At 44.7% G+C, this 27591-nt stretch overlaps 2 protein-coding genes across 13 annotated transcripts; one reads left to right on the plus strand and one right to left on the minus strand.

Annotated features, from left to right (window-relative positions):
- The first annotated feature begins 98 nt into the window (after positions 1-98).
- On the plus strand, positions 99-18005 carry MASP2 (mannan binding lectin serine peptidase 2). Of its 9 annotated transcripts, XM_029228238.1 has the most exons (12): positions 99-161; positions 245-476; positions 599-776; positions 1512-1643; positions 4626-4822; positions 4896-5043; positions 8788-8906; positions 10622-10700; positions 12794-12925; positions 13422-13496; positions 14706-14798; positions 16007-18005. In XM_029228238.1, exons 1-12 carry the CDS (start codon positions 157-159, stop codon positions 16096-16098), a joined length of 1482 nt encoding a protein of 493 aa, XP_029084071.1. In that variant the 5' UTR covers positions 99-156; the 3' UTR covers positions 16099-18005. The 9 variants fall into 9 exon arrangements, 8 of the variants coding, with proteins under 8 accessions (XP_029084071.1, XP_029084070.1, XP_029084072.1 ...); XR_003794400.1 differs by lacking the exon at positions 16007-18005 and having other exon boundaries at positions 8844-8906; positions 14706-14767; XM_029228237.1 differs by having other exon boundaries at positions 14706-18005.
- Positions 15820-27591, minus strand: TARDBP (TAR DNA binding protein). Of its 4 annotated transcripts, XR_003794402.1 has the most exons (8): positions 27397-27591; positions 26171-26422; positions 23924-24087; positions 23160-23300; positions 20546-20716; positions 18941-20158; positions 17933-17966; positions 15820-17160 (listed from the first exon to the last, which is right to left on the minus strand). XR_003794402.1 is itself a non-coding variant. In XM_029228246.1 (6 exons), the coding sequence occupies exons 2-6, from the start codon at positions 26406-26408 to the stop codon at positions 19628-19630; spliced, it is 1245 nt and encodes a 414-aa protein (XP_029084079.1). In that variant the 5' UTR covers positions 26409-26422; positions 27397-27591; the 3' UTR covers positions 18224-19627. The 4 variants fall into 4 exon arrangements, 2 of the variants coding, with proteins under 2 accessions (XP_029084079.1, XP_029084080.1); XR_003794401.1 differs by lacking the exons at positions 15820-17160; positions 17933-17966 and adding an exon at positions 18039-18205; XM_029228246.1 differs by lacking the exons at positions 15820-17160; positions 17933-17966 and having other exon boundaries at positions 18224-20158.

The raw sequence follows: 27591 nt of genomic DNA on the forward strand, positions 1-27591 counted from the left end.
CTGTCCTGCCTGCCCGGAAGTCTGGGCAGGCAGGAGTCATGGGGTCTGTTCCCAGAATGCCAGGGGCAGGGCGGCTGGGGGCAGGGCCGGCCGTTGGACAAACAGATCAAAGGTGAGGCGCGCCGGGGCTCCAGACCGGGCCTGGCCGAGTGCACCATGAGGTGGGTGGAAGCCCCCAGGGTCTCCCCAGCGGGGGTGAGGGGTGAGACTGGGCCTCACCGCCCCTCCCCTGCGCTGTCTTCAGGCTGCTTGTCACCCTGGGTCTGCTGTGGGGCTCGGCAGCCACCACGTCCTCGGGCCCGCAGTGGCCCAAGCCCGTGTTCGGGCGCCTGGCATCTCCTGGCTTCCCAGGCACGTATGCCAACAACCATGAGCAGCGCTGGGCCCTGACGGCGCCCCCCGGCTACCGCCTGCGCCTCTACTTCACTCACTTCCAGCTGGAGCCCTCCTACCTCTGCGAGTACGACTTCGTCAAGGTGCCGGCAGGGCGGGCTGGGGCACGGGGACCCCCGGGGGCGGGGGCTGGCCTCGGAGCGCGGGCGGGAGGGCCGGCAGGCCCGGGGTCTTGCCTTCCCCCCCGTGACCCGCAACCCCACAGCTGAGCGCCGGGACCACGGTGCTGGCCACGCTGTGCGGGTCAGAGAGCACGGACACGGAGCGGGCGCCCGGCAACGCCACCTTCTACTCGCCGGGCTCCAGCCTCGACGTCACCTTCCGCTCCGACTACTCCAACGAGAAGCCGTTCGCGGGCTTCGAGGCCTTCTACTCAGCAGAGGGTGAGCTGAGAGAAGGCCGGTTGGTGCGGGGGACTGTCTTGGGCCAGACCAGCCCTCCCTTCCGCCGCCTCCCTGAGGCTGGACTCCTGCCAGACCAGCAGGAGGGCGTCCCCACCTGGTCTGACATCGTCATCACAGTGCAAATATCAGCAACAGCCAGGACCTCTGCTCTAGGCTGAGCCCCTTTCTGTGCCAGGTGCTGAGCCAGGACGTCCTCGCGGGCCCCGTGATGCGAGGACCAAGTGAGCCCGTTCACAGGTGGAATCGGGTGCCACTGGCCTGAGCGCGTCATCTGCCTCTGGGCTTCGAGTCTGGCACTTGCTTTCAGATTCTGGCTCCTGCAGGGACTTGCTGTCGGCCTCGGGCAAGTGGCTCAATCTCTCTGTGCTCATCCTGAGACTGCTGCGAGAATTTGGTGAAACCCGTTTAGAGGCCCACCCACTGGGTTCCCGTGCTGGTCGCTCCTTTCACTAGCCTAGTCACCACGAGCAGGCGCCGTCATTGGTTAAACCGTCAGTGGTTTTAAAAAGATGGTATTTAGGTCTCCCTCCAAGTGCTGCAGGGAGGTCGCAGTGACCCTGGGCCTCTAGCGCTCAGCTGGGCATGAGACACCTGCAGACAAGAGGAGGCTCCTCTCAGGTCAGGCCATGTTACTGGAGGGGCCCTAAACCTGAGCCTAGGCCTCAGCGATGTCCCATCTCCTTCCCCGCTGACTGCCTGCCGGCCCCTCCCCAGACATGGACGAGTGCCAGGTGCCCCCAGGAGAGGCCCCCACCTGCGAGCACCACTGCCACAATCACCTGGGTGGCTTCTACTGCTCCTGCCGTATGGGCTATGTTCTCCACAGGAACAAGCACACTTGCTCAGGTGAGCTGCAGCTGGAGGGGGACCCTGTGCCCAGCCCGCCCCCACCCTGCCCCAAGACACAGCTGGCTTCTCAAGGCCATAGCTGCTCTGCCCAGGCGACTGGAGGGCCCACTGGCCTTGGTCCACTAGACACTTCTCCTGGGTGACGGCTCCTTTTCAGATCTTCTGTCCCCTCTCACCATCCATCCATCTACCCATCCATCCACCCACCCACCCACCCTCCCACCCATCCACCCACCCACTGCCCACCCATCCATCCACCTATCCATCCATCCATCCATCCATCCACCCACCCATCCATCCATCAAAAAAAAAAAAAAAAAACAAAAAAAAAAAAAAAAAAGAAAGAAAAAAAAAAAAACAAAAGAAATAAAAAAATAAAAAAAAAAAAAAAAAAAAAAAAAAAAAAAAAAAAAAAAAAAAAGAAAAAAAAAAAAAAAAAAAAAAAAAAAAAAAAAAAATAAAGAAAAAAAACAAAAAGGAAAATAAAAAAAGAAAAAGAAAGAAAAAAACAAAAAATAAAAAAAAAAAAAAAAAACAAAATAAAAAAAAATACAAAAAACAAAAAAAAAAAAAAAACCCCCACAACCGAAAAACCAAAAGAACACCAAAAAACACCACGAAAACAAAAAAACAAAAAAGAAAAAGAAAAAAAAAAAAAAAAAAGAAAAAAAAAAAAAAAAAAAAAAAAGAAAAAACAAAAAAAAAACAACAAAAAGAAAAAAAAAGAAAAAAATAAAGAAAAAAAAAACCTAAACCCGCCAACAAAAACAAAGAAAGATATGAAAAAAAAAAAGAAAAAAAAAAACAATAAAAAAACAAATAAAACATGAAATAAAAAAGAAAGCAAAAAAAAAATAAAAAAAAAAATACAGAAAGAAAGCAAAAGTAAAAAAAAAATAAAATAAATCAAATTACAGAAATCAAAATACCAAAAAATCAAAATAACAATAAAACCAACAATAAACAAAATCAAAACAAAAATAAATCAATAAATTACAAAAGTAAACCCACCACATCCCACCAATCCATCCATCCAAAAATCAAATAACCATCCACAAAAACCATCCTCAAACCACCAATCCATCCACCACAACCAAAACTCCAACCCATAAACCTGAACACCACCAGCCACCCACCAACACCCACCCATCCATCCATCCATCACACCCACACAATCCATCCACCCACCCTCCACCACCAACCAATACAACCCACCCACCCCACCCATCCACCCACCCACCCACCCATCCACCCATCACCCAACACCCCATCCATCCATCCACCCATCCCCCCACCCATCCCCCCACCCATCCATCCATCCATCCCCCCACCTAAGCACTCATCCATCCACGTTCTCCAGCTCCTCACCTGCCTCCACCCTGTCCTTGGCTCACTCTCACTCCTCCTCAGCTCATTCACTTGGTGAGCTTGTGGTCGGCCCTCACTGTGTACCTGGCCAATCAGGACTCATCCTCCTTGGGGGGCTTCAGGATGAAGGAGTGGGGGCCCTAGGCCTGCCTCACACAAGCTTCCCTCCATGAAACTTCAGCTCAAAGCTGCCGGTTCAGCCCCCAGCAGGCCAACCCTTTTGGCCTCCACTGCCCAGACTCCCCTCTGCGCCCCTGCTGGGGGCCTGGACAGAAAACCACCTGGCGCTCTGGGAGCGAGCAGCCCCCACCCTTGGTGCTGAGCCCGCTCCCCTGCTCAGTGCCCTTCCCCGTGTCTCTCCCCGTCTCTGTTCTCTCTTCTAGAGCAGAGCCTCTAGCCTGCCCTCCGGCTCCGGTCTGGCTCGGGCAAGACCGCTGCAGCCTGCAGCCCCCATTGACCCCGCCCACGGACCTAACAATAAACTCGGCTCCACCTCCACCTGCTGCGTGTCTCTGGGCGGGGAAGGGTGAGGGGAGGGCAGCAGTGTGCACTCTGGACCCCCTTCCTTCCCACCCTCACCTCAGCCCGATGGGCCCTAGTTGGTGGGAGCCGCCTCTATGGGGCCACAGGCTCCTTTGCCAGAGAGGCTTGCTCTGTCCTCACCCTCATTTTGATGATGGGGCACCAAGGCCCAGAGAGGGGCAGGGGGCTCACACAGGGGAACCGAGCTCTTGCTACTCCCCCACCAGGAATCCAAGGACTGAGCTCAGAGCATCCTGGGGTCCACCTCCTGTTCAGAGGATACCTCAGGTCCTGGGTGTGCTGGGCTGGGGGAGTCTGACCCCGAGCAGAGAGGCCCAAGGAGGTATCGATTCACCGATGGGCAGTCTGGTTGGTCCCCCACATCCGGGGGTGACTCCCTCTGTCCCATGGGGAGCAGCCACGTGGAAGAAGAAAGGCAGTGCTGGGACGCCTCACTTCCTGGAATGCCTGTGTCCCCACCTCTGCCACCTGGGGGATGGGGGGGTAGAACCCTCCTACGAGTGATGCCAACAGACATTCCGTCTGCAAAGGCAGAATCAGCTGTTTCAATGGGGAAAGTGGTTACCAGACTCACTTATGATCAGTGTGGACTTGAACTGCCCTCAATTGCCCCCCAGGGCAGAGCCTAGACCCAGGGAAGGTGGGCAAGGGGAGGCCTTCCTGAGTGTTCCTGGAGGGGACCCAGGGGAGACTCCTCTCCTGCCACCTCCCCACACCAAATTCCTGGGAACAGGAAAGTCCCCTTCACTTCTGGTGCCCCTTTCCCCCAGGCAGGCCCTGACATGGCTCACTCCCTGCACCCCTGGAACTGTGACTCTGGCCCAGGGTTCCCCACACCAGGAGCCTCAGCTTAGGGCCTCCATCCTCCCTGGGGTTGTGAGTGGGGCCCTGGAGAATGTACCTCCAAGGGTCACTTGTTTCAGCTAAATCCTGGAAGCCAGAGAGACCCCTCCCTAAATTGTCCCTTCAGCCACTGGGTGGGGCGTTCAGTCTCAGGAGATGCCTCTGGGGCTGGCGTGTGACAGTGGACACCTGGCTCACCCCACCTGTCCTCTCCCCTCTCCCCAGCCCTGTGCTCAGGCCAGGTCTTCACCGCCCGGTCTGGGGTGCTCAGCAGCCCTGGATACCCTCAGCCGTACCCCAAACTCTCCAGCTGCACCTACAGCATCCGCCTGGAGGAGGGGTTCCGTGTCACCCTGGACTTCGTGGAGTCCTTTGACGTGGAGATGCACCCTGAGACCCAGTGCCCCTACGACTCCCTGAAGGTCTGGTTCCCCTGGCCGCTGCCTCCCCCTGGCCCGGCAGGTCCTGAGGTGACAGGGGCCTCTCCACTTTCAGATTCAAACAGACAAGGAGGAATATGGCCCATTTTGTGGGAAGACGTTGCCCCGCAGGATTGAAACCAAGAGCAACACTGTGACCATCACCTTTGCCACCGATCAGTCGGGGGACCACACGGGCTGGAAGATCCACTACAACAGCACAGGTGAGGGCAGGTGGGGCTCCGATTCGGCAGGGAGCTCTTCCAGAAGCATCATGGAGCCACATAGGATGGAACTCTTCCTGGCCGGGCCTGGGAAGTTAGGGGAGGGAAAAGTTTTCCTTAACCCTCTTAGTGTCCCTGGCTGGGTCTGAAAAGCAACCTGACAGGTTAACAGGAAAAAAAAGCATACATGTTTATGTCATGTAAATTTTATGTGGTACAGGAGCCTTTGTAAGGAAATAAAGATGCAGAGAGACAGCTGGACCTGTGGACTTTTGTGCTAGGTTTGTTGAGGAGTATGACAGGCTGAGGAATATGAAGTAAGGGTGGAAAACGGGGTGTGGGAACTTAGCCAGGCCTGTTAGGATTGTTCTTGGCATCCTTTTGTCTTTGGTGATAAGGCTTCCCTCTGGGTGTAGGGCAGACACCTCTCACATGAGGGTCTTATGACCTGCTTCAGGGAAGAAGGGCGAGGGGTGGGGAATCAGAGTGACCTTCCTGCTTCTGCCATTTTCTCAAACTCCCAGCTTAAAATCGTCAACATGCCAAGGTGCCGTATTTTGAGGTAGTGTGTCCTGAACTCCATCAGAAGACAGGCCAGGTTTGAGTGGGGTCGTCTGTGAGGCAGGGGTCCCCTATGGGAAGTGCCACCCCCCCCATTCTTCCACCCACTCGCTCACCCCTCCATCCAACCATCCCTCCTTCTACCCATTTACCCATCCAAACAGCCATCCTTCTCTCCTTCCCTACCTCTCACCCTCCCCTCTTCCATTCACCCAGCCATCCAACCATCCTTCCTTCCATCTGTAGGGGAGGAAATAATAATTTTCCCTCTGCCCTTCCAAATTCTTGGCTGGGAACAAGAGACGTTAACGAGAGAAAAAGAAACACGTTTATGAACATGGATATCTCGTGTATAGGTGGGAGATAACCCAGGGGAAAATGAGTCTCAGAGGCGGCTTAGAATTCAGGCTTACACATCTTCAGCTAAAGACGAAAGAGAGAAAGGGTACAGGGGAGTCCAGTTATGAGGCGGTGACCAGGGAAAGCGTGGTAAGCAAGAGTAAGATTCATTATGCAGATTAAAGACTGTCTTCTTTTTATTGCTTTTGAAATTTAATTTTAGTAAAAGAAATTTTTCTGTCTTTTCCTTTGTTAAGCGTTTCTAGTGATGTAGTCATCCTACTCCTGGTACAGAGTTCGAGACACTCTTACGAATGGAGATTTCCTCCGTAAACGTAAATTTCCCTTAGAAAAGGGTACTTTCTACTCTGCTTTCAGAGTCTCTCCTGTGTCTGCTGTTTCATAAGATAATCAGCTCAAAATACAGTCGGCTTCCCACACCTGTGGATGTAGAGCCCGTGGATACAGATGGCTGACACTCTGCCTTTTTTTTTTCTTTTGGCCGAGAAGCTTGTGGGATGATGTTAGTTTTCCGACCGGGATTGAACCCATGCCCTCGGCAGTGAAAGCGCTGAGGAGTCCTAACCACTGGACCGCCAGGGCGTTCCCTCTGCCATTTTGTATAAGGGACTTGAGCAACCGCAGATTTTGGTATCCACGGGGCTCCTGGAACCAATGCCCCGCAGACATCGCGGGACAGCTATAATCCTTATGCCAAGTCATGTTCATGCCACCCCTCACACACATCCATCTGTCCATCCTTCCCTCCTTCCATCCATCCATCCATCCATCCATCTTATGGATGTGCACCGGGCCCTGTGTGGGGAATACGTAATACCTCTGCTGTCAGTCCAGTCTAGTCACAGCAACATGACCACAGCCCTGTGACAAGCACAGCCGAGCACCAGACACAGTGAGAGTCCAGAGGAGGGACCTGGCCCAGGCAGGGGCCGGGTGCTAACAAAAGGGGCCCGGGACACGAAACATACGAGATTGGATTGAAAGGACAAGTAGGTATTGGAGGAAGGTGGAAGGGTGTTCCAAGTGCAAGGGAAGTGTATGTGCAAAAGCCCAGAGGCTCCAGCTTTCTTGTGAGCTGTAAGAGGGTGTGATGGGGTAGGCAGAGATGGGGGCTCCTGCCTGACATGGAGGGTTTGGACAGGGAGTCTGCACTCTGCCTCTCAGACCCTCCTCCACCACCTCTTCCTTGTGACAGACCCTCAAACGTAGACGGTAGTTCTTGGTGCCACCTCCTGAGACACGAGTCCAAGCCCCCCACCTTCCGGGCACTGACCTCTGGATGTGTCTGTCCCTCTCACCACTTTCAGCCAACAGGTCTTTCAGGATGTCTTTGGAAAGACAGAGTAACTGAGCTGGAGACGCTCCAAAGCAAAACATCCAACGCCCCAAGCCGTGCTCAGAGCGCAGGCTGGGTGTCAGACTGCCCGGGTTGGCGTCCCGGCTGTAACGCATCCTGTTTCCTGGCCATGTGACATTGAACCTCTTAACATAACTTTTCTGAGACTTAATGTCCCAATTATCCAATGAAGGACAAAGCTCCTTGGAAAGGTGGGGATTAGTGGGCTAATGCAGAAGACACCGAGTGAGCATGGAGGAGGTGTTGAGTAATTTTAAAAATGAGATTGAATTAGGAAAGATATTAACCTTTGGGCCAGCTCTGGGGGAAAGGGTGAGAGACGGGTCAGTAGGGGAGAGACCAGCACTTTGGGAACATTTCATTTGCCTCTTGTTCATATTTAAAAAGCCTTTTGTTTTCCTGTGGGTCGAAGTAATAAAACTTCTAAAACTGAAGCACTGGTTTCAGAGTGAGTCAGAGGGAAGAGTCAGGCTTGCCAGGCTGGTGGGTGAGAAGGGGCCAGGACAGAGCCTGGAGGTGTGTGTGAAGGGAAATGCCAGCAGGGCCCTGGCCTGGGTATGAGGTGGCCTCGGGAAGCCCTGGGCCCCGACAGGGCCGCCTGGAACATCCCTGGAGATTGGTTCCAAGAGGGGAGACTCTGGGGCCTGCCTGGGACTGGGAGTCACTGCAGGACACAGGGGTCAGCTGCTGGACGAAGCAGGGGACTGGGCAAATGACCTGCATGGGCTGAGGGGTGGCCTTGGGGGATGGGCAGCCATGGGGGACTGGCTGGAGGCTTGGGGTGACAACAGGCCAGGGTTTGGGGGCCAAAGTGGAAGCCAGCCGTGAGCCCTGTGGGCACGTGCTCACGAGGGACGTATGAGGCTTCCTGAGTGCCAGTCTGGCCCTGAGCCCCGGTGCCTCTCTGAGCCACAGGGGCTGCTGTGAGGGTTCGCTGGCTGCAACCCCCTTGCCCAGCACTTATTAGCAAAGCGGTTTCCTCTGTGCTTCACATTTGGTCCTCGCAGCAGCCCTAGAAGCTGAGCAAACGTTCTCATCACTCCCAGCTTACGGATGAGGAAACTGAGGCTTTCCTGGGATTTTTTTTTTTTTTCCTGTGATTTTTAACCCATGCTGTCCAGCGCCTTCCCCCGCAAGTTACACTCCCCCGGTTTTCAGCAGTGTGTGTGAGGCCCCTGGCGTGGAACAGATGCTCCCTTTGCCGTGACCTTGCTCCCTTACCACGTGCCCGGCTTTCTTTTCATCACTTTGGCTGAAGCCCAGGCCAGGAGACAAATCCTAATTTGTACGATAAGCAGCCGAGAGTTTCATCTTGCCTTTGGTTTTAAATCTTAAGGACTCTACCCCACTGTGGCAAGCTCTCTTTACACGTTGTTTCATTTATAAACCAGGAACTTCTAACTGCTAAATTCAGACTTGCTGCTATATAGCCAGCTAAACCCCCGACATCTGGTTTCCTTGCGCAGCTCAGCCCTGCCCTGACCCGACGGCACCACCTAATGGCCACATCTCCCCTGTGCAGGCCACATACATCATGAAAGACCGCTTCTTTGTCTTCTGCGAGTCGGGCTACGAACTTCTGCAAGTAAGTTAATACAAAGCTGTTTAAGTGCACCACAATCATGACGGTTTTTGAATGAATACATATTTATATCAGCAAATATGTGAAAGGAAAATGGGGAAACAGCTGTTGTCAGCATGGTGGTTTACTTTGCCTATGATTAAACAATGAAATTCAAAGAAATGATACATTTGCTAAGAGAAACGGCTACAGAGAGTTTTCTATTCTTAGGAACTCCAATTTTTTAAATTTTTTAAAAATTTATTTATTATTTTTGGCTGCGTTGGGTCTTTGTTGCTGTGCATGGGCTTTCTCTAGTTGCGGCGAGGGGGGCGCTACTCTTTGTTGTTTCGGTGGCTTCTCTTGTTGTAGAGCACGGGCACCAGGTGCGCGGGATCCAGTAGTTGTGGCATGCAGGCTCAGTAGTTATGGCTCGTGGGCTCTAGAGCACAGGCTCAGTAGCTGTGGCCCACGGGCCCAGCTGCTCCGCAGCGTGTGGGATCTTCCCGGACCAGGGCTCGAACCCGTGTCCCCTGCACTGGCAGGCGGATTCTCAACCACTGCGCCACCAGGGAAACCCAGAACTCCACTTTTTAAAAAAGCTTTTTCTTTTCTTTTTTTTTTTTTTGGAAAGCTGGCGATTAAAATGAACACCTTTTCTCTGTTCACACACATTACAGCAGGTCTTGGTTAAAGCAGCTGAAATGTTTGTCATGTGCTCTGTGTTATCACCTTGCATTAAATCAAGTTCCTCCTGGTCAAATGACCTTTACATGAAACAACTCCTGGGCCCACAAAAAAATTAAATGGCCCTTGGAAACAGTATATTCTGCAAAGTTATAAACGGTGACCACTGTTAAGGGAGAAGGAGAATAATTTCAAAAACTGCTCAGTGTGTTGCTTTAGGGGCACAGGTTAGAGAGTCACATGTCCTCTTTATGTTCTTCAAAATGTCACTGAATCCCAGTGGTAAAAAGCAATAACACTGAAAAGATAGCTGGTTATGCAACCAGTCCTGTGGAGGGACAACTGCCCCCGACCCCAAAAAAGTGAGACACTTTGTTCAACTTGTAAACTTCTCGGCAGGCTCTTTCCACAGCAACTTGGACCCAAGCCTGTTCAGTTTCTGAGGAAAAAAGAAGTCATCCTGCTCTCCTTCGAAGCATAAAGCTTCAGTCAAAGCCACCTTCTTTCATTTTAAAGTCTGGTTTTAGAAAAATATTTAAATAAGTCAAAAATGTCCCGCTAAATATTAGCAACGGAAAGTGATTGAGGACACACACGCGAAGCTTCTGGAAATATTGATATTTTAAATAACTTTCCTCCAGTTAATAGCCGCAGGCTAGAAAAATCCAGACACATTCACTCCATGTCTGATCAGGCTGATCTTCCCCAAACTTTTGACTGTCACCCTTTGGCACTTTACATAAAGAAATGGTGGAACACCAGCAGGAACTTGTGAGAAATCTGACGTATTCTTGGATTAAGTGGAAAGCAGAAAATATAAACTGCTGCAGAGGTCAACATCTTTAAAACGGAGATACACACATAGGTGACATCACCAAAAAGTACACACATGTATCAAGGCAGTTGGGCTGCGTGTCCAGTCATGTGGGTGCATCACCCCCTTGGGAGCATCCCTTGAAACACTCGAAGAAGAACTATCGTGGGAGCAGAGCTTTGGGGAGTGGTTTCATGATATAAACAAGGAAATTAATATTTTCTCAATTCCTCTTTAGGGTTACTGGCCCCTGAAATCATTTGTTGCAGTCTGTCAGACAGATGGATCTTGGGACCAACCGATGCCGGAGTGCAGCAGTACGTATGTGTGACCACAACGCCTGTAGCTGCTTCTGCTACTACTGCTGCTTCTGGTCTTTTTTAAAAATGACTTATCAGGGCTTGAATTCCAAGTTTGCTTCTCATCCTCAGTCTCTCAGAGCACTTTTAAGAGGTTAAAACAGGACCAAGCTACTAGGAAAAGTATTTGCTTCAGAAAAGTATGGTATTTAAAAATATTTTTCTAAGTATAAAATACTCATAAAAGATGGGAAATAGAGAAAATTACAAACATTATAATATTCATAATCCCGCCATATCAGAGTATAATCACTCTCGTTATTTTGGTGCACAGCCCTCCAATTACATATATCACACATGTAAACATGTATAGGCTACTGTTTGTAGGGGCATATACGCATCAAACTGGGATAACAGTGTTCACTACCATTTTGTGAACTAAGAATCACATACTTTATTTTTAATATTTTTAAAATTATGATACGTGTTAAATGAAAAACCATATAAATTCACAAAAATATACAGTGAAAGCCTCTCTTGCCCAAATCCTCAAACTACCTGTAAGACACTGGGGTCCATTCCTTCATACTCTTTATTTCCTATACTATTTATACTAACATATCTCACTATTACTTACTTTTGAACTAAATCTGACTGCAATGTACTCTTCCCCCCAACATTGTTGGGTTATCTTTCCACAACAATCCAAGCACTCATAGAGCTGCTCCTTCTTTTTAATGACTGCATAGTATTCCATCAGAGGACCTATGCTTTTTATTTCATGTGATTTCTATTGTTTCCAGTTTTTTACTATTACATACGCTGCCATAGTTAACACCTCTGGACGTATACTTTCACATATTTTTTAAAAATAATTTAGTTTTTGGCTGCATTGGGTCTTCGTTGTTGTGCGCAGGCTTCCTCTAGTTGCACTGAGCAGGGGCTACTCGCCGCTGCGGCACGCTGTCCCCTCACTGCAGTGGCCTCTCCCGTTGCAAAGCACAGGCTCCAGGCGTGCAGGCCTCAGTTGTGGCACGTGGGCTCGGTAGTTGTGGCTCGCGTTCTCCAGAGCGCAGGCCCAGTAGTTGTGGCACACGGGCCTACTTGCTCCGTGGCATGTGCGATCCTCCCGGACCAGGGCTCGAACCCGCGTCCCCTGCATTGGCAGGTGGACTCCTAACCACTGCGCCAGCAGGGAAGTCCCTACTTTCACATATTTTTTCGCAAGGGTTTCTACAAAATTCCTAGGGGAATATTTTTATTTCAAAATTTATATTCCCGTGAGACTACCAATTCTTTACTACCAATTCTTCTAGTTTAAAAACCAGTAAAGAGCTGGCACCGAAGGACTGTTGGACTAAGGTACGGGTTTGAGCTCTGATTCTGCCACTTTTCACTGGGTAGTTACGGGCATCCCATCTGTGGAGAATTAAGGCAACGTAGACAACGCACTTGACACAAAGCCAGAAAAACTGCTATTAAGTTGCTAAAAACGATTTATCTTTTAAAATCCACAGAAATACATCAACAATTTTTAGATGTCTGTGTACAAAACTATGCCTTTTAGACTGGTATCACTTTGTCTCACAAATTGGTCATGTCACATTAGTAATGTCCTAACAGTTGTGAATTCTAACCCAAAGTCAAGGTATTATGACTTCCAGGTCTTCTAAAAAGGTCAATTTAGGAAAAGGATCATAAGAACAGGTTCTTCGGTCTTTGTATTGTTCTATTTTTAAGGCTAACCAAATTGTACCATTTAACATCAAACCAGACTGTATAGGCATATGCAGGCTGTGCTGTTTTCTTTCTTTTGTGAGTGCTAAGGAAGTCCAAGTAGTTTCAAATTCCCTTCCTTTAGGGAAGGCATCATACAACTCCTTGCCTAGGGCCTTCACTTCAACCTAGCCATTTAGTTAGGAACAGAGATGAGAGTGATGCTTTAAAATCACACCAAGGTGATTCTCTCCATTTTCAGAGATGAAATGATGTCCATCTTGAATATGACTTCAAGTTATAACAACACACAGCACAACCACCTATCAGTCTCCACATCGTTTTAATGTTAGGATTCAAAGTACAAACTGACTTCCCTCTCCTGCGTTTATTAGTTGTTGACTGTGGCCCTCCTGATGACCTACCCAGTGGCCAAGTGGACTATGTAACGGGTGCCGAGGTGACCATATATAAAGCTGTGGTTCAGTATCGCTGTAATGAGTTCTACACAATGAGAACAGATGATGGTAAGCAAATTGTTCAAAGTTGGGGGTGGGTGATATTTGGAACCTAAGCCCTCATGATCTGAAAATAAACTTACCCAACATTTTTGGCTAAGGCTAGACAAAAGATTAAAAGGCACTTCTTCCACCTGCGAAGTGAAATATTATAGCTGAAGTGACTTTAGTCAATTTGCAACAATCTGAAAACAGATCTTATCTAGTAAATGACTACTACAAACACACAATATATTCCAAATGGTTTAACAAGTCAAAACCTTATCATTAAGCACTTAAGATCTTGATACATATTCAAGTTACACATCTAAAAGGTTTCCACTTTGCAAGCATACATGGTAATGCAGAGACCTCCTATTTATGAAATCATGTAAAATGGTTATTCAGACACCTCTATTTCCCCCTGATGCTCAAGAATCTACATTTTTCAAGGGGGGTATTCAAGCAAATGACAACCACCTTTTCACATGCAGTTAAACATTTTTGCTCTTTCAATGATTTGCAGGTAAATATGTGTGTGAGGCTGATGGATTCTGGACGAGCTCCAAAGGAGAAAAATCACCCCCCGTCTGTGAGCCTGGTAATGGATACATTTATACACGAGATTCATAACTGATGGAAAGTAGAACTGGGTAGCAGACAGTAAGTAGTGCTTCAGCTGTGTAGGCAGAAATGTAACTTCAGCACTTGGCTCTTACACCAACTTATTATTTCCAAATAGTATGTTCTCATTACCCCTTCCATATGGAGAGGTTGTTGGTGCTGACTGTATCAGTCATTTGATTATTTTTGACCTTTACAACTAGGCAAGCATAAAAAATTAAATGATTTTTAAAATTATCTTGAACCATTTATACATTTATAAACATGATTTCTTCTCTTTAAAAATGCTATTAAAACCCAAAGCTAATAACCTCATTATTTCCCTAAGCAATTGTTTTCAATGACATCTAGTTTTTAAACATTAATGCAATTTGCCTTTTAACAGTACTTAAAAAAAAAGTTTTACCAGAATCTGCTCTGAAGATATAGCTGAGTGCTTACAAAAAAAATCAGAAAGGTAATAATATACTCATCACCCCTGTGTTATTTGGCTTAAATTAGTCTTTTTAAAAAACCTGCATCTTAGCTGACAACCATGTTTGTAAGCTTTAATAAGAGCATTCTGCCATAACAGGAAACGTATTTGCTACATTTATGAGCATATTTAGTTAGCAATACATAATAAAGTTTAGTGTTTGGAAGAAACAACTAGACCCAAAATAATTTCTGAACCTGAAGGTTCCTGGCTACAACTGCAACATTCTAATTTTTAAAAACATTTTAATGTACAAAGGTGAAAGTAATTCTGCAAATCCTATGACAGTGACCTTAGTTTCTGCTTTCCCAGAACTACATGGTAAATACCCCATTTTACAAGCAGGAAAACAGAAGCAATGAAAAGGTTATTTTTCACTTCCTACGCACATCAGCTCAGACAATTCCTGCTTGCCCTATTAAATATTTTCCCAATTGCGAGACCAAATTATTTTACCAAAACAAATCAGTTTCTAGAAGTTAATTTTCACTCACCTCATTTTCTGCGGAGCTAAAAAATACCAAATGGTTTTACCAGGTCTTTGAGTAGCGTTTTAAGCAGTCTCACTTGCCTGTACAGGTGGACACCCGCCGAATTATGCGGTGCAGTTTTTGGCTGACATTACATATACACAACTCCAAAGTGGTAATAATTGGAGAAAAAACACCATCGGGTTTCTATAAAGGCTCTATACATCTTTTTCCCCCCCAGTTTGTGGAATATCCACCCGTACCACAGAAGGTCGTATATATGGAGGACAAAATGCAAAGCTTGGCGATTTTCCTTGGCAAGCCCTGTTATTAGGTAAAACTATAGCAGCAGGTGCACTTCTATATGACAACTGGATCCTAACAGCTGCTCATGCTGTATATGAGCAAAGAGAAGACGCCTCCTCCCTAGACATTAGAATGGGTGCCCTGAAGAGACTGTCACCTCATTATACACAGGCCTGGGCCGAGGCCATTTTTATACATGAACGTTACACTCATAATGCTGGTTACGATAACGACATAGCATTGATTAAATTGAAGAACAAAGTTGTATTAAATAGCAACATCATGCCTATCTGTTTGCCAAGAAAAGAAGCTGAATGCTTCATGAGAACCAATGACATTGGAACTGCATCTGGATGGGGATTAACCCAGAGGGGTTTTCTTGCCAGAAATCTAAAGTTTGTTGACATACCAGTTGTTGACCATCAAAACTGTACTGCGGCATATGCAAAGAAGTCCTATCCGGGGGGAAGGGTAACTGACAACATGCTTTGTGCTGGTTTAGAAAGTGGGGGCAAGGACAGCTGTAAAGGCGACAGTGGGGGGGCATTAGTGTTTCTACATAATGAGACACAGAAATGGTTTGTGGGAGGAATAGTGTCCTGGGGTTCCATCAATTGTGGGGAAGCAGATCAGTATGGGGTCTACACAAAAGTCATTAACTATATTCCCTGGATTAAGAACATAATTAATAGTTTTTAACTTGTGTGTCTCCAGTGAGTACATGATTGTTTGTTCTAAAAAATACCTGTAAAAGACCTCGGCAGCAAACTGACCTGAGAAACATTAACACGACAGTTGCTGTTCCACCTCAAAACCAAACCAAACTACAGGTGAGATGTGCCTTTCAGGCACTTCTCCACTTGCCACTTTTCCACCACTTACTCTCTGATTGAAGGGGACATAAACCATTGTAGTGATATTCACCGTTGCCAATCCAACAGAAACTCACTGGTTAAATTTGGACTGACTTACAAAAGTCCAGTGTCTTTTTGTACTGGCCATTTGCATTTCTGGAAATTGCCTGTTCATGTTCTTTAACTGTTTTTCTCCAGTTTTTGTACTTGTTCTTATTGTTCTCTGAGAGCGTTACATATTATAGCAGTATTGGTTCAGGAATTACTTTGAATCATGTTTTTCTTGGGTAGATAAATTGGAAATATCAATACTTTGGCCTAGGTATAGACTGATTTCCATGTTAAAAGCGATGCTATAATTTTTCACTTCTCAAACTGGCAGAAAAGAAGAGCATGGAACAGCACCAGTTCACACTGTCGAAGGCGACGAATTTTCTGAAGGACAATTTGGCAAATCTATTTCACAAGTCTTAAAAGCATGCACAGTCTTTGACCTGGTAATTCCAATGCTAAGATTTTAATTTAGCTGTGAGGATGTTCCTAGCACTTGGAAATAACCTAAATATTTTATTTTCAAATTCAGAAGACAGTTGAATCAAATGTGGCATTTCCATAAGATGAAATACAACATTAAAAATAAGTGGCGGTATTACTGATAAATCAATCTGTAGTGTTTTTTTCCTTCTTACCACGAATGTGGAATACTTGGGCACATTTAAAAATAGATTACAGATCGTACAACAGCTAAGTACAGAACTTAAATACACAGTTAAGGGTTACTCTCCTAGTATTCAACAACAAAAAATTATTCTAATTATCACATACATCTTCTGAATTACTAAGTACTCAACATCTTTTTCCTAAGGACAGCATTTAAGCTCTGACTTAACCTTAAAAATCTCATTTCATTTAGTTGGCCATTCCTCCCTAAAAAGCTTTAATACTTAACATTTAACAAACTTTTTCATTCTAGCCAAACAGTTACCATTATATGTAGAAATTCATTGCGAGTTTTGACTAACTTCTCTTGTGCATATGAAGTGCAACTTCTTGAGACTCACTTTTTAAAGGTAACTTTCCAGCATCTTTGTCACGTTAATAAAAAAAAAAAAAAAAAGAAACTGTTTTTCCAGTAAGACTCCAGACACTAAACTGTGGTGGCAACAAAAATTTTTATTCAACTGGTTCAAAAAATTTTTTAGAATGAATGCATTTAGATGATCAAATAGACTTTAAAAACAAATCTCTGCCAAATAGTTTACTTCTAAACTTCATTTTTTTTTTCTTTAGGGTAGAATTAAATACCCATAGCTACGTAGTACCATAAACATGTTAACAGAAGGCTAGTCAACATTGAAAGCCTTCTAAGACTGGTAACTAGATTTACACAAGTGTAAATAAGGGATCAAAACCATGCCATTGACAAAGATAACTTACCCCTGGGCTCCTTGAAGGCGTGTCAGTTTAGTCTTTGGAGGTCCCCGAATACCATTTTAAGTGTTACCATGTTACTGCTGCTGAGTAACAGTGCAAGTGCTAAAATGCAAAATTCAGATGGTACAGGATTTGGAAATCATGCAATTTAGATGCAGAAAAAAAAAAATTAAAACAACGCAAGATCCTTTTACAGATGAAACTGAATAAAACAATGTGGCGACCATAAGTCTAAAGGACGACTTCATTTTTAAGTTTAAAACATGTAACTTGCAAAATGACAAACCTATTTATCATAATCTAATTAGATAAGGGCATCAAGTAAATTATCAGCACAAAAACTTACATTCTTCCATTAGAAAAGGAGCTCAACTCTCATAGAAGTTAGTTACATTTTAAGTACAACGGAGAATATATTATTGCTTTTACATACTTAACAATGCATCGTGAGAGTCTAATCTGAGTTTTATAAGCGATTTTATTCAACATTACTCTATTTCCCCACCTTTGGAAGACAAAGCCCATTTCACTTAACACTTCCACAGACAGACAACCCACCCTGCTAGTTCTTAAAGCTATCAGGCTTCCTAATGGATTTCAGGCACAAGATAATTTGTGGTTTCTTCTACTTTATCCCTATTGCAATTAATTCCACTTTTCAAATCCCCAACTAGAAAGGTGCTGACAGTCCCTTCAATTGATAGGCTTTGCTACAAAGCATTTTAAAATAATTAACATTGTTTTGCCCACTCCTCCAAATCAGAATATTTTTAGAAGGCATGATTTCCCAATGGAGATTTATAACAGGCCATGTAAATAGAACATCACCCAAATGCACAGAGGCACTAAGAAAAAGCTGGAGGGTACTGCTTACCATTTTAGGTGCGGTCACCCAGACTTATTAAAAACTAGATTTAAAAAGAAAAAAAAAAACTTTTCACTTTGGACAATGCAAGAACAAATAGCAATTAAGTCTGGGTATCAGGTGTCAATGCATGACAGGTGATGAATCCATTTGACTTGAGACAACTTTTCAAATAAGTTTATTTGAAGCAAAATAAACTACTGCCAAGAAACTTTATGAAAGTTCCATCTCAAAAGGGTCAAAAAAGGGGAATTAACTGCTATGAATTCTTTGCATTCAGGGCTGCAAAACAAAGACACATATTATTTAAATCAGTTTTATTTAAGAATTTCCAACATTGACAACTCTTATAAAAAGCATCCAAGCACAGGACACAGAGCTGCAGCAAACAGCATTCTTATGGGTAGCTAACAGACATGAGAACTTGCACCCTATTTTGAGACACCCCGAGCTCACTGGTGAACTCTGCTTCCAAGTACTCCTGCAAAGCGCACCACAAGCTCAGTCCATGTCCTCAACCCATCAGCTTCAGTCCACATTGCCACGCTTACAGGTCAGTAACAGAAGGGAGCACACACCATACAGCATTCACAGCAGTTGACAAAGGGGCAGGGGAAATACAGGTATCGTTTCACTTAACACATTCAGCTAACGTGGGTTATCTAAGAACAAAACTCACTTAAAGTCTTCCAACAGATGTGGATGTCCTTTGAATGCAAAAAACATTCGTACGTTATTTGCTATCATTGCTCTCTGCACACTCTCTCACCAAAGCCACAGGGATTGAGAGACACATCTCTCCAAGTTAAAAAATATCCATTATGCACCACCAAGTCTCTGCACGCGCTCTCTCCTTTTCTCGCTCATACTAGCCTTTCATGCCTCGGCACCACCATCAATCCCACACAAGGTTTCAAAAGTTCAAACAGCCTTCTGGTTCCATATCACAGCCTTGCGTTCATAGCGTTGATACGACTCCATGAAATAAAGAGTAGCGGATAAAAATGGGACACCCACCGTCAAAGACACAGCCTGTGCAGCGTGACGAATTCTTCTTGAATGAGAAAGCATGAAGACAGAAGTATTCCTATGGCAGAATATTTACAGCACTACTTTCAATGAAGTGCTTCTTCCATAAACATTTGAAATGAGATGAACTGCAGAGATTAAATGAAGGCTTCATATTGTACTTTTGTATATGAAGGGAGACAAGTGTTAAAAAACAAAAACAAAAAACAAAAGAACCAAACACTGTGACACCATGATCTCCAAAAAGGAGATTTTCCTAAGGAAAAAATCCATATGGTGGGGTTCAAATTAAAACAAGGAGAAAAGAAATGTAGTTCTAACCAATGGTTTCCATTTTGAACATGCAAAGAATTCACTTGACAAGTCCAGGGATAAAATATTACAGGAGAAACCTTTTGATATCAATTGTAGTGTGTTGGTTTACCAATCAGGCAAACAGCAGTTCACTTTCAAACACTCAATATTTCAACCCTTTATGTAACAAAACTTATAAAATTCCTTTAGCTCTTCCTCTTTTTCTAAAGAAAAATGTCAAAAATACTGCTGAATATACTCCACACTGAACAAACCAATTTTGAAAATTCTTAGTACATACGTATTTTACAATATACTTACCATGAGTTTAGAAAAATCTGAATTCCCACCAGTTTATACCAACTAATGATAACCCAACGTCTACATTCCCCAGCCAGAAGATTTAGAATCCATGCTTGAGCCAAAGCCTCCATTAAAACCACTGCCTGACCCTGCATTTGATGCTGATCCCCAACCAATTGCTGCACCTGAATTAGAACCACTATAAGAGTTATTTCCAGAACCAAAAGCCTGATTTGGCTCCCTCTGCATGTTGCCTTGGCTTTGGTTATTACCTGATGGGCCTGACTGGTTCTGCTGACTGGCTAACATGCCCATCATACCCCAGCTGCTCTGCAGAGCTGCCTGGGCTGCAGCCATCATTGCTGGATTAATGCTAAAAGCACCAAAGTTCATCCCTCCACCCATATTACTACCTTGATTGTTTCCCAAACCAGCTCCACCCCCTCTACTGTTACCAAATCCACCCTGATTCCCAAAGCCACCTGGATTACCACCAAATCTTCCACTTCTTTCTAACTGTCTATTGCTATTGTGTTTAGGTTCAGCATTGGATATATGTACGCTGATTCCTTTAATGATCAAGTCCTCTCCACAAAGAGACTGGGCAACCTACAAAAAAATAAGGGATGCAAATAAAGGAGATTAAACCACTGACTCATACATCAAAGTAGCAATAAAACTTAGATTTCAAGCCATCATCTAAACTGGAGAAAAAATAAGCAATGAACACTTATTTCATTTAAAACCATAAAATAGCCTTTAGCTTCAGTAATGGCAGCAGCGATTTTTTAGTTCTTTTTCAAAGGACATGTAACATCGCCACTTAAACCTCACATACTAAAAAAATATCTGAGGGGTTTATCACAAATGTTCAGGCCCATATACCCCACAGCGTACAAGGTCAGAGAGCTCAGCTAAGGGTGGCAATTGGCTGGAAGGGCAAAGTCCCACAGAAATTACCTAATTAGCTGGGACAAAATTATTAAGAGAAAATACCTGATCATCTGCAAACGTAACGAAGGCAAAAGCCCTGAACGGTTTGGGAATGAAGACATCTACCACTTCTCCGTACTGGCAAAAAAACTGCCGCAACTCATCAGCAGTCATGTCTTCCGTACAACGGCCAACAAACACCTTTCTGCTTCTCAAAGGCTCATCTGGGCTTTGCTGGTCAAATTGAAAGGAAGAAAACCATCAGAAATATTTTATGAGCAATGAACACAGCATTACGGTAGAGGATGTAATACAACCTATCTGCCTTTTATATTAGGTGAGTCATTAAAAAGTAGGTACATTCTTATTTTTTGCATTAGCACTTCTTCTTGTAAGACTTCAATGAAGAATAAAGTTTTAAAGTTGAGGAAAGTATATATATGTTTTATCACCTTTACTGGACTATAACTGCTTTACAATGATGTGTTAGTTTCCGCTTTATAACAAAGTGAATCAGCTATACATATACATATATCCCCATATCTCCTCCCTCTTGCATCTCCCTCCCACTCTCCCTATCCCACTCCTCTAGGTAGTCACAAAGCACCAAGCTGATCTCCCTGTGCTATGCGGCTGCTTCCCACTAGCTATCTATTTTACCTTATATACGTCCATGCCACTCTCTCACTTCGTCCCAGCTTACCCTTCCTCCTCCCCATGTCCTCAAGTCCATCCTCTACGTCTACATCTTTATTCTTGTCCTGCCCCTGGGTTCTTCAGAACCTTTTTTAGATTCCATATATATGTGTTAGCATACGGTTATTTGTTTTTCTCTTTCTGACTTACTTCTCTCTGTATGACAGACTCTAGGTCCATCCACCTCACTACAAATAACTCAATTTCGTTTCTTTTTATGGCTGAGTAATATTCCAATGTATATATGTGCCACATCTTCTTTATCCATTCATCTGTTGATGGACACTTAGGTTGCTTCCATGTCCTGGCTATTGTAAATGCGATGAACATTGTGGTTCATGACTCTTTTTGAATTATGGGTTTCTCAGGGTATATGGCCAGTAGTGGGATTGCTGGGTGGTATGGTAGTTTTTAGTTTTTAAAGGAACCTCCATACAGTTCTCCACAGTGGCTGTATCAATTTACATTCCCACCAACAGTGCAACAGGGTTCCCTTTTCTCCACACCCTCTCCAGCATTTATTGTTTTTAGATTTTTTGATGAGGGCCACTCTGACTGATGTGAGGTGATGATACCTCATTGTAGTTTTGATTTGCATTTCTCTAACGATTAGGGATGTTGAGCATCCTTTCGTGTGTCTGTTGGCAATCTGTACATCTTCTTCGGAGATGTGTCTATTTAGGTCTTCTGCCCATTTTTGGATTGGGTTGTTTTTTTGATATTGAGCTGCATGAGCTGCTTATAAATTTTGGAGATTAATCCTTTGTCAGTTGCTTCATTTGAAAATATTTTCTCCCATTCTGAGGGTTGCCTTTTCATCTTGTTTATGGTTTCCTTTGCTGTGCAAAAGCTTTTAAGTTTCATCAGGTCCCATTTGTTCATTTTTGTTTTTATTTCCATGTCTCTAGGAGGTGGGTCAAAAAGGATCTTGCTGTGATTTATGTCAGAGCGTTCTGCCTATGTTTTCCTCTAAGAGTTTTATAGTTTCTGGCCTTACATTTAGGTCTTTAATCCATTCTGAGTTTATTTTTGTGTATGGTATTAGGGAGTGTTCTAATTTCATTCTTTTACATGTAGCTGTCCAGTTTTCCCAGCACCACTTACTGAAGAGGCTGTCTTTTCTCCACTGTATATTCTTGCCTCCTTTGTCAAAGATAAGGTGACCATAGGTGCATGGGTTTAACTCTGGGCCTTCTATCCTGTTCCACTGATCTGTATTTCTGTTTTTGTGCCAGTACCATACTGTCTTGATTACTGTAGCTTTGTAGTATAGTCTGAAGTCCGGGAGCCTGATTCCTCCAGCTCTGTTTTTCTTTCTCAGGATTGCTTTGGTTATTTGGGGTCTTTTGTGTTTCCATTCAAATTGTGAACTTTTTTGTTCTAGTTCTGTGAAAAATGCCATTGGCAGTTTGATAGGGATTGCATTCAATCTGTAGATTGCCTTGGGTAGTATAGTCATTTTCACAGTGTTGACTGGTCCAATCCAAGAACATGGTATATCTCTCCATCTGTGTGTATCATCTTTAATTTCTTTCATCAGTGTCTTATACTTTGATGAAAGTATATTTGGATTAAGGAAAGTTGATGATTAAGAAATGTCTTGGCAAAGATGATAATGTTCCAAATAAGCAAGTCTTGCTTGCTTGGAATAAGTTAGGCTTTTTAAAAAGATTAACATATTCTAATTGTCTGTATTAACATGTAATTATGTAAGAAATTGTTAAATCACTAAAAATAACAACAGAAAAGGAAGAACAAAACGAAAAACGTTTTAGTTTGGAGGAGCAATGAACTAAATATTTCAAACAAACATATAAAATATTCAGCATGCATTAAGGTCCTGAGACTTTAATAAGGCAAAAGATTTCAAGAACACACCCTGCCACTACATTTTCCAACTGTAACGTTTTATTTTACAGTGTCTTCTAAGTAAGTCTGTCAGCAAAAATGGCCAAAGCAGAGAAAAAAAAGAGCAAAGTACCTTAGAATTTGGAAGTTTACAGTCACACCATCGTCCATCTATCATATGTCGCTGTGACATTACTTTCACCTGGGTTTCATATTCCGTAAAACGAACAAAGCCAAACCCTTTTGAATGACCAGTTTTAATATCTTTCTTGACCTAGAAAAAAATCATTTAAATTTACTAAAACCACACACACACGTAACCAACTCAGAGTACATACGTGAAGGGAAATAGTATAAACCAAATTTCTTTTCAGCGCCCCTTACGTATACACGTAACAAATATTAAAAATATCATCAGGACTTCCCTGGTGGCGCAGTGGTTAAGAATCCTCCTGCCAATGCAGGGGACATGGGTTCGAGACCTGCTCCAGGAACATCCCACATGCCGCAGAGCAACAAAGCCCGTGTGCCACAACTACTGAGCCTGCATTCTAGAGCCCACGAGCCACAACTACTGAGCCCATGTGCCACAACTACTGAAGCCAGTGCGCCCAGAGCCCATGCTCTGCAACAAGAGAAGCTACCGCAGTGAGAAGCCTGCACCCCGCAACGAAGAGTAGGCCCCGCTCGCCACAACTAGAGAAAGCCCACATGCAGCAAAGAAGACCCAATGCAGCCAAAAATAAATAAATAAATAAATTTCTTTGGAGAAAAAAAAGAAAGAAAACTTATTAAAAAAATATATTATCTGTTGAACATGAAAGCCAGCGTCACTAAAACAACAAGAATTCTGGGTGCTCATTCACTGAAAAACTGTTAAATGAAATCAAAGTTTACCTGAACCATAAGAACTTCTCCAAAGGTACTAAAATATTCTTTTAGATCCTGTTCAGTTGTTTTCCATGGGAGGCCCAACACTATTAAATCAGATGTTTTCTGGACTGCTCTTTTCACCTTCACTGCTGATGAAGCATCTGTTTCATCCATTTTCCTTTTGTTATCTAAACAAAATGAGCAGAAACCTTTCAGAACTTTCATTAAACACTTCGTAAAACACACACCCTCTTCTTCTAGAAATGAGAAGCAAAAACATTCTCAGAACAGTTAAGACGCTGGAAACTTTTGCCAAAGAGTGATGTTAGCTCTCACAGACAGAATAAGAATTGAATAAGTGGCTAAGGTGCTTTTCTGGAGCCAATCTAGGGATTCCAACCTCTGGTTCCATAATGTCTCAAGATTACAATTGTATGTTCTCCCCTCTAAAAAGGTGTATCAAAACAAAAGTTACTTCACTTTAAAATACATTAAGGAAGGAAAAAAAACAGGTTGAATAACTGTGATACTATCTTTGTGCCTATTAAATATATTTGTGTGATTATTTTAAGGCCTATAACTTGAAGACTACTAAAAAATTAGCAACTTTTATCTCCAGCTGTGGATCTAAGGGTGATTTCAATTTTCTTTTTGTTTCGTTTCTAAACTTTCAGCAATGAACTCACGTTACTTTTGTAATAAAAAAGAAACCTGGACTTCCCTGGTGGCACAGTGGTTAAGAATCCGCCTGCCAATGCAGGGGACATGGGTTAAAGCCCTGGTCTGGGAAGATCCCACATGCCGTAGAGCAACTAAGCCCATGCATCACAACTACTGAGCCTGTGCTCTACAGCCTGCGAGCCACAACTACTGAAGCCCATGCGCCTCCAGCCCGTGCACCACAACGAGAAGCCAACACAATGAGAAGTCCGCGCACCGCAACGAGGAGTAGCCCCCGCTCACCATAACTAGAGAAAGCTCGCGCGCAGCAACAAAGACCCAATGCAGCCAAAAATAAATAATTATTAAAAAAAAAAAAAAGGAAACCTAAGGTTATTTTAAAAAATCAGTATTTGGAAGAGGAACTAAATGACATTCAGACATACAGACCATTTTTTGGAGTACTGTCAGGTTCACAGCAAAACTGAGGAAGGTAGAAACTTCCCATATACCCCCGCTCCCCACACCTGCAGAGCCCCCCCAGCATCAATATCCCCCACCAGGGTGGTATGTTTGTCACAACCATGAACCTACATCGATACATTACTATATAAATGACATTTTAAGTTTGGGTAAATATTAATCTACAGCCAATGGATCAAGAAACTACATACTAAAAAAAAAAAAAAAAAATCAAGTTGATGCTATTAAGAATTTTCTTGATATATAAAAAAATGTCTTGATGCAACGTCTTAAATACTGACCAAATAATATGACTTTGTTGCAATATTACGTTACAATAAAAATAACAGACACGGGCTTCCCTGGTGGCGCAGTGGTTGAGAGTCCGCCTGCCGATGCAGGGGACACGGGCTCGTGCCCCGGTCCTGGAAGATCCCACGTGCTGCGGAGTGGCTGGGCCCATGAGTCATGGCCACTGGGCCTGTGCGTCCGGAGCCTGTGCTCCGCAACGGGGGAGGCCACAGCAGTGAGAGGCCCGCGTACCGCAAAAAAAAAAAAAAAAAAAAAGTAACAGATCTACCAACTAGCACACTCCTACTGCTAAAATGTACTCATTTCCTTCGCTCACTTCTACATCTTCATTCTTCCTTTTAGATTAAAAACATAATTAATAAGGGGCAGTGAGAATAAGACCAGAACCCAAAATTATAATTACGACTGCACTAATTCAAGATTTGGGCTACTGCAACTGATGTTCATTTAAGGAGGAAAAAAAAAGATTAGCTGGATGAATGACGTAAGCCTGCAAGGACAAAGACCAAACCAAAATACTGAGGCACTTCAGAAAAATCTGTTTACAACAGACTGATACACCTGCAAAGCATTCTTAATTCCTTAAATTTCGCATTAGCTCAGCAACGTTAGTCCAGATAATTGTTTAAACACAGTCTTTAAAAAATGTCTTGTAACTTCCAATTTTCACTAATGTAAACTAGTGGTCTTTCAAACTTGTCTGACGGTAACGTTTAAAGAAATACTTGGGCTACAGGAGATGGTTCACCATGAAGAGGCCATGACCTATGACTTAGAACGAGACACAAACCTATACTTTATACTTTAGCATCACTGCAAAACCAAATGACAACAAACCTTTGGGATAGTTGACAACATACACCAGGTTCCCCCAGCCAGCATCAGGGGCGTGCAGAATTCCTTCTACCAGACGGACACCTCTCATACATTGAGACACTGGATTCCTGTAGCGAAGCCCACATGCCCCTGGAAACTGGGCTGTAACTGTGGACAGCAGCACTGTCCCATCGTCTTCTGATGGTATTTCAATGGGCTCGTCATTCTCATCTTCGGTTACCCGAATATATTCGGACATCTTTGCTTGTCTTGCTTAAATGGAAAAGAGATACGAATGACCAACACTTGTGTCAAAGTAATTGTGTCAAAGTAATTATCCCAGCTGACTAATACCACTACCATGTCATTGTTCTGCCAGAAAAATTCTCGGTGTTTGGATTCTTATAGGTGTTGGTTATCCCTGAAAAATGAGGAGGTACAGGCAAGGATAGCTATTCCTATTAAAATGTAATGCCTTGCTAGTTCATTCATTCATTATTTGATGAGTGCCTACTATCCACCAGGTGCTGCAACTATTCACTGTGTGAAACCACAGTCCCAGCTGGCATGCTGGTTGCAAAGGGGGAGATAAGCAGGAGAAAGAAAGCAAACAAGTAATTATTTTATTACAATCGTGATTATGCTACTGGAAAGTAGTCTTGGGGACTGGGAAGAAACTAAACTGGTTGAGATGTGTGTGAGGGGAACGTCAAAGTGGATTTCCCTAAGAAAGCGATGCAGAAACTAAGTCTTTTGAGAACTAAATAGGAGCAGTGAACGAGATGAAGAGAACAAGGGAAAAGTGCCTCCCTGTTCCAAATCTGGGGACTCTCCAAACTTGAGCCGCAATGACAGCGGCGACAGGTCCTTCGCGACAAGGACCGCCACCTCCCAGAAGCCAGTGCGTGACAACCGTGGGAGGAGTTTTTAAGCGCGGCCGGGGTGGGACCGCTGGGGCACCAGGCCTAAACGCTGTCCTGGCGCAAAGTACGAAGGCACAAAACAGTGCCCGGGCCCGGAAGCCAGGCCAAACCTCTGCCTCGGGCTGCACGGCTCCGCGGGCCCGGCGTCCCTGCTTCGGCGCCGGCTGCCATCCCGCGCCTGGCCCTAACGTCGCTCCCACGCGAGCCCGCTCGGGCAGAATGAGGCAGGCCCGGCCCCACGGCTCCTTTCCCGGGGCGGGGGCCGCCCCACTGCGGGAGCCGAAGCACACAGGGCGTCCTCAGTGAGAAGCGTCCGCGACTCACCCGCTAGGCCGCTGCTAGGAAGCCCGACAGAGAAACTGAAGCAGCGAGGAATCCAAGAGCAGCCCAGCGACCACTTCGCTCCCACAAAATGGCGCTAGGGCCGCCTCCTCCCCCCTCCGGCCGTCGTCCTCTCCCACCGGTTTCCCGTCCAGAGGGGGAGGCCGCCGCACAGAGACACAACGACCCTTTCCTCAG

Source organism: Monodon monoceros, unplaced genomic scaffold, assembly GCF_005190385.1.
Source record: "Monodon monoceros isolate NGI ecotype Baffin Bay Population unplaced genomic scaffold, NGI_Narwhal_1 Super_Scaffold_18, whole genome shotgun sequence".
In the NCBI taxonomy this organism is placed as follows: Eukaryota; Metazoa; Chordata; class Mammalia; order Artiodactyla; family Monodontidae; genus Monodon; species Monodon monoceros.

Coding starts and splice junctions, on each gene's coding strand:
- TARDBP (XM_029228246.1), bottom strand. CDS start 26,408: ATGTCCGAATATATTCGGGTAACCGAAGATGAGAATGACGAGCCCATT. Junction 24,088..26,170: donor TGTTGTCAACTATCCCAAAG/GTTTGTTGTCAT, acceptor CATTTTGTTTAG/ATAACAAAAGGAAAATGGAT. Junction 23,301..23,923: donor GAGAAGTTCTTATGGTTCAG/GTAAACTTTGAT, acceptor ATTTTTTTCTAG/GTCAAGAAAGATATTAAAAC.
- MASP2 (XM_029228237.1), top strand. Junction 1,644..4,625: donor GAACAAGCACACTTGCTCAG/GTGAGCTGCAGC, acceptor CCCTCTCCCCAG/CCCTGTGCTCAGGCCAGGTC. Junction 5,044..8,787: donor GATCCACTACAACAGCACAG/GTGAGGGCAGGT, acceptor TTCCTTGCGCAG/CTCAGCCCTGCCCTGACCCG.